Below are 6,222 nucleotides of genomic sequence, written 5' to 3' on the forward strand. Positions count from 1 at the left end.
TGTCCTCATATTGTCCAGAAAGCAAATTCACGATAAACACAAGAACTAAAACAATCTTTCAGCCTATTCACTTTGGCGATGTCAAAGTGTCAGATGATAAGATGCTATCAATCTGAATTATACCGTCAATCTAAATGAAATCCATCAGTACATCTTACTGATCATTTTACATCAGTAAAAGCAGCAAGCAGTTAGAGAATCTCAGCTGTCCTCTCTAAAATAAAATGTGCGCTGTTTAGAGTCAACCAAATTTCAGCTTTAGCACCCAGTGCGGTGCAGCACAACCCCTTTGTAGCAGCACTTCTCTCACAGAGAGCCAGCTGAGAGCTTTCTTTTAATGCAGTGATCTTGGCTTCTTCAATCGTAACAACAACTACTTGTAGTGCTAACGGTTGTAACTACTTTTATACGGAAAGCACTGTTGTCAGATGTCAAAATGAAATTAAAAACAAGGAGAGATAGCGAAAACTAATAACCATAAACCATAAAAACGAATGGACTTCTAATAAACCCAGAAGAAAAATATGTAACAGTGGTATAAGCAGTTTTCAAATCATTAATTAGATTCGATGTTGCCGGCCAGATCAATAAAGTCAAGGGGAGATAAGATTTAATATTATGTCATAGTTACACTGTGCAAGAGCAAAGTACATCCAATTTCCATACCAAACCCTATGATAATTCAAAATCGGACACTGCCTTAAAGTGCACCCAGTAACTAAAATCCAGCATCTGCAAACGCACGATTTCGACTCGGAGCAGCCTCTAAACCCAGAATTCTCCCCGTGAGCCTCCGCCGGGTACCCAGTGGGTTGAGTCCCCCACGGTCGGGCTGGGTGCGGAGCTGTGCGGGACAGGACGCTCCTGCACCTGGTACTCTGAGTCTTCCCCTGCAGTCTGTCTTTCCAGAAAAAGCACGTTTCCCTTCCTCACCAAATCTCTGTGCCTTTATGAAAACAGGAATTAAAAGGTGGGATAGAACACGTCAATTTGATGTTGCTATGACCTAGCCGTATTTTTCACCCTCTCCGACTGCTCCGAATAGTGAAACATTTGGTTTTCTGACTCCTGGGGGTTAATTTCGTTGCTGTGCTGTCGGGGGCAATTTCGCTGTTGATAGAACCGCGACTTCTCCGCAGCCCTGCCCCTAATGTCCCTGGCCGGGGGATGGCGGGCATTTGTCCGACAGCGGCGAGCGCAGGCAGCGCGGACCCCCGGGGACGGGACGGGACCCCCGGGGACGGGACGGGACGGGACCCCCGGGGACGGGACGGGACCCCCGGGGACGGGACGGGACGGGACCCCCGGGGACGGGACGGGACCCCCGGGGACGGGACGGGACGGGACCCCCGGGGACGGGACGGGACGGGACCCCCGGGGACGGGACGGCCCCGTCGCTCTCCCCCGGCTCAGCCGGAAAGTGTCCGGGCGGCTTTGCTCCCACGTGGCTGCACCCAAGAGTGACAATTCCCTCTCACTCCTCTGCTGTGCCTTTCTTTTTTTCCTTCCTTCTCTATTTCCTTCTCTCTTTCCCTCTTTCTTTTCTTCTTTCTTTCCTTCCTTTCTTCCCTTCCCTTCCTTCCCTCGTTCTCCCTTTCCTTCCCTTTTTCTCTCTTTCTCTCATTTTAATTTTTTCTTTCTTTCTTTCTTTCTTTCTTTCTTTCTTTCTTTCTTTCTTTCTTTCTTTCTTTCTTTCTTTCTTTCTTTCTTTCTTTCTTTCTTTCTTTCTTTCTTTCTTTCTTTCTTTCTTTCTTTCTTTCTTTCTTTCTTTCTTTCTTTCTTTCTTTCTTTCTTTCTTTCTTTCTTTCTTTCTTTCTTTCTCTCTTTCTTTCTCTCTTTCTTTCTTTCTCTCTTTCTCTCTTTCTCTCTTTCTCTCTTTCTCTCTTTCTTTCTCTTTCTTTCTCTCTTTCTTTCTCTCTTTCTTTCTCTCTTTCTTTCTCTCTTTCTTTCTCTCTTTCTTTCTCTCTTTCTTTCTCTCTTTCTTTCCCTTTATCTCTCTCCCTGTGTCTCTTTCCTTTATTCATCTATCTTATTCTCTTTCTTTCTAGCTGCAAAGGAAAGCAGCGAGGAAGACTGGACGCGTCAGGCAACGTTAGGACCAGCAATCTTGCTGGAGAAGCGCTGCTTATTTCCGAAACGACTTTCCTGGCTAGCTTCTCTGTGCTCAGGATTTAACCTTGCGTATCTTTCCCAACTCTTTCCTTTGCCCTAAGGCGACCCCGAGCGGAGCTAAGTCCAGCCGCCCCGTCCCGTGAGTGGGATGTGGCGGCGGCGCAGGCGGGACTGGCCCGCACAGCCGAGGGAAGCGTAGGGAAGCAGCTACATCCCCGGGAAAGGGGAGAGAAATTTGTTAGTGATATTCCATCGAATGACAAGTCCACCTTTTCTTCCCGCCCCTCTCGCCCCGCGGTGCACGGGCGGCTCCGCAGTCCGGCATCGTTCCCCGACCCCATCCCCAGAAACCCCAAGTCCGAAGGTGAGCAGAGCTCGCAGGAGCAGCTCGCTCTGCCGGAGGTGAGAACACTATTCCTCCTGTTGCTTCTCCCCCGACGGCATCTTTTCGCCTTCCTCTTTCTCTGTCCCCGTCGGACTTGAACTTCCCCAAACCAAGCTGCGCATCTGCTCCGGAGCGGCGGACTCGAGGACCAAGGGTGGGAGCTGCAGCCCCTCGAGCAGCCTCCAAACCGGGGCTGGAGTTTTTCCCCTAGGAAAAACTGCGCGGTTTTCTGCCGCTGTCGCCGCCACCGTATCAATTTTTGTTAATTTGCTTCAGCCCAGCTCTACGGGAGAAAAGAACTCAGGGAGGAGCGGGCAGTCCCCGGTAGGCAGCAGGAGAGCGGCTCTGCAGGGAGCCCGGCTCTGTGGGGTCGGACGGGCCGGAGGATCCGGGCCCGGCCAAGTTTCCTGCCTGTATGTGCGGCAAAGCTGAGAGCTGAGGAAAAGTCTAGGGCGGTTTACGGCTTTCTCGGTGGAAGCGCGATAAAGCCGAGCTCGAGTTCAGTTACTTTTGATATAATCTCCTACACTCTTTTCTCTTCCTCTTTTCTTTTCTTTTCTTTTCTTTTCTTTTCTTTTCTTTTCTTTTCTTTTCTTTTCTTTTCTTTTCTTTTCTTTTCTTTTCTTTTCTTTTCTTTTCTTTTCTTTTTCTTTTCTTTTCTTTTCTTTTCTTTTCTTTTCTTTTCTTTTCTTTTCTTTTCTTTTCTTTTCTTTTCTTTTCTTTTCTTTTCTTTTCTTTTCTTTTCTTTTCTTTTCTTTTCTTTTCTTTTCTTCCTCACCGCAGGATTTACTGGCAGTGCTGGAATCAGAAGGCTTTAATTTTGCTCAGCAGATTAAGCACAGTTAAACTCAGTCGGACGAAAATATCTCTCTTTTTCTGACTCTTCGCCCTCTTCGGGGCCTGGACACTATGGAGAAACGAGGTCCTGCCAAAATTTCTTCCTGGCCCTAAGCAGCTTTTGGAAAGTGGACACTCAGCCCGTCAGTTTCCGCCGAGAGAGGGGGGCACCAGGGCCGGCTCCGGGAGTTCCGTGGGTGCCGCGGGTGGCTCCGGTCCTGTCCTGTGTGACAGCCCCGCACTCCTGGCGTTCGCACCGCCGGGGGCTGGGAGGATGCGGTGGACGACCACACGCCCTTTCCCGGACACGAAGGATGCTCCCACCGCCGTCCCCGCAGGGGAATTATCACCTCCCCATCCCGAGAGACCTCGCGGGCGGCCACGCCGGTTCAGTACGCACCCGGGCCAGAGCCAGACACGGGGTTCGTCCGAGAGCTGAGGCGGTGACACCCGCCGGGGGTGCCCCGCCCGCCTTGCCCGGCCGAGCCCCCAGCAGCTCGGCCCCACGCACCCTCCTCCCTTCCCCGCGCCACCGCCGGCTGCGGCCGGTGCCCGGGAGCCGGGACCCATCTACTTACTGGCGCGAACGCCTGGGGATGTTTGCAGAGCTGCCCCCCGAGCTGGCTCCCTTCCCGCCTGCGTTCGGCCCGGCCCGGCCCTCTCGGTCCCACCGACGGCTGCTCCGGCCGCCCCGCCGGAGCCCGGGGGCTGCCGGCCACCCCTCCCGCCAAGCACACCGGCTTGCCGCCGCACCCCGGCTTTCCCCGTGTATTTAAAGGGAGTCAGTGGCCCGGGGGGAGGCGGGTTTCCCAGCCCGCACCTTCCCGCGGCTGATGCCCGAGTCACCATGGCTCATTTAAACAAAGCGGCTAGCCAGGTACGAGGCGCTTGCGGCCAGCCCGCCCAGGCGAGGGCCGGCCGGTGCCGCACCACACGCCCCGGCCGGGGGGGACAGCGAAAGGGGGAGGGAAAGGCAAACAAAGCGTGGAGCCGCGGCTGGAGCCGGGCATGCTGTAGGACGGGGGCGACCGACGTCCCCCAACCCCTCCCGTAGCGGAGAGACTTCCCCGGGCGGCTTCTGCCCGCGACCGGGGCTCGCTGGCCGGCCCCTCGCAGCCCCCTGCCTCCCTACTGTAGACGGGATGAGGTTTTATATTGGAAATGAGAAGGCAGGGGGAGGAGAAGGCGCGCACACGGAGCGATGAGTGTGCGGTGTCAATCAGAGGGGTTTTGTGTCTCCTTGACTCCTGATGGTCCGTGGCTGAGGTGTCCCGGGTGGCACCACAATGAATATGAATAGGGGTCCTTGCTAAATGGGACAGTCAAAGCGCACCGCCCTGAATAATGGCACGTCATCCTAACTAGACCATTATACATAGGAGGGCTCCTTTTGTCTCTGCTCTCTGCTGCAGCTCTATAAAAGCCCCTCTTTTTCAAGCTGAGGTTAGTCCAAGCATACACTAACTAGCCATCCTGTAAACAGGCTGAGTAACCGGGTGGAGAGAGAGAGAGAGAGAGAGAGACGTTGGAGAGAGAGGGGCCTGAGGGGCTTTTTCCCTCTTCCTCCAGCATTTCCAGTCCTTTGCTGGCAGACCCTGCCGTCCGTTTATTTCCTTTTCGTTTTGTTTTTGTTGCTTTTTGAAGGAGAGTTGTCTTCTTCCGCGACCTCCAGAGCAGGGAAGAGTTTCTTGCTCAGAAGCCCGAATACAATGAATTCTGACTCCAGCTCTGTCTCCAGCAGAGCTTCCTCGCCAGACATGGATGAGATGTACCTGAGAGACCATCACCACCACCACCACCATCACCACCACCAAGACAGCCGGCTCAACTCGGTCTCCTCCACCCAGAACGATCTGGTGCAGAAGATGTCTGGGGAAGGCCTCACCAGGAACGGTTCCAAGGCCGGAGGGGAAGGCAGCAAGTACAAAATCAAGAAGCAGCTTTCGGAGCAGGACCTGCAGCAGCTGCGGCTGAAGATCAATGGCCGGGAGCGTAAGAGGATGCACGACCTCAACCTCGCCATGGACGGACTGCGGGAGGTGATGCCCTACGCTCACGGACCTTCTGTGAGAAAACTCTCCAAAATCGCCACTCTCCTGCTAGCCAGAAACTATATCCTGATGCTCACCAGCTCCCTGGAGGAGATGAAGAGGCTCGTTGGGGAAATCTACGGGGGGCACCACTCGGCCTTTCACTGCGGCACGGTGGGACACTCTGCCGGGCACCCGCCCCACGCCGCCGGCACCGTGCACCAGGTGCATCCCATCCTCGGCAGTGCCTTGTCCTCCGCCAACACCTCCTCCTCCCTCTCCGCTTCCCTGCCGGCCATCGGCACCATCCGGCCCCCACACTCCCTGCTCAAGACCCCCTCCACACCCCCCGCCCTGCAGCTCGGCAGCGGCTTCCAACACTGGGCGGGCTTGCCTTGCCCCTGCACCATCTGCCAGATGCCTCCCCCGCCCCACCTCTCGGCCCTCACCGCCTCCAACATGGCCAGGATCTCGGGGGAGACCAAGGACCTCCTGAAGTGACTCGGCGGGGCTCCCCCGGCCGCTGGGGCTGCGCCGGAGCCGGCGCTCCCACGGACGGAGAGGGGGCTGCGGTCGGTCCCCCTCGGGCCGCCGCCGCCGGAGCTGCCCCCGCTCCAAGCCCCCTGTAACACGGGATTAGTGTAGTAAGGACCTTGCAAAGGTAATGTTCTACCCGGCTCCTCGGGCCATGTTTTCTTATTATACTAAACTGGAAAAGTCCCTGTTGTAAAAAGAATGATAATGATAATAATAATAATAATAATAATGATAATAATGATAATAATAATAATGCCGCTGATGGTAATCAAATGTAAATGATTCCTTAAAATGTATGTAAAAGGAAAAAAAAAAAAAGAC

General features: G+C 54.3%; 1 protein-coding gene across 1 annotated transcript; it reads left to right on the top strand.

Moving 5' to 3' along the window:
- The first annotated feature begins 4,920 nt into the window (after positions 1 to 4,920).
- Positions 4,921 to 5,865, top strand: OLIG3 (oligodendrocyte transcription factor 3). The gene has a single exon (XM_023946463.2). It carries the CDS (start codon positions 5,044 to 5,046, stop codon positions 5,863 to 5,865), a length of 822 nt encoding a protein of 273 aa, XP_023802231.2. The 5' UTR covers positions 4,921 to 5,043.
- Positions 5,866 to 6,222: the final 357 nt, after the last annotated feature.

This window comes from Cyanistes caeruleus, chromosome 2 (genome assembly GCF_971803275.1).
Source record: "Cyanistes caeruleus chromosome 2, bCyaCae1.hap1.1, whole genome shotgun sequence".
Classification (NCBI taxonomy): domain Eukaryota; kingdom Metazoa; phylum Chordata; class Aves; order Passeriformes; family Paridae; genus Cyanistes; species Cyanistes caeruleus.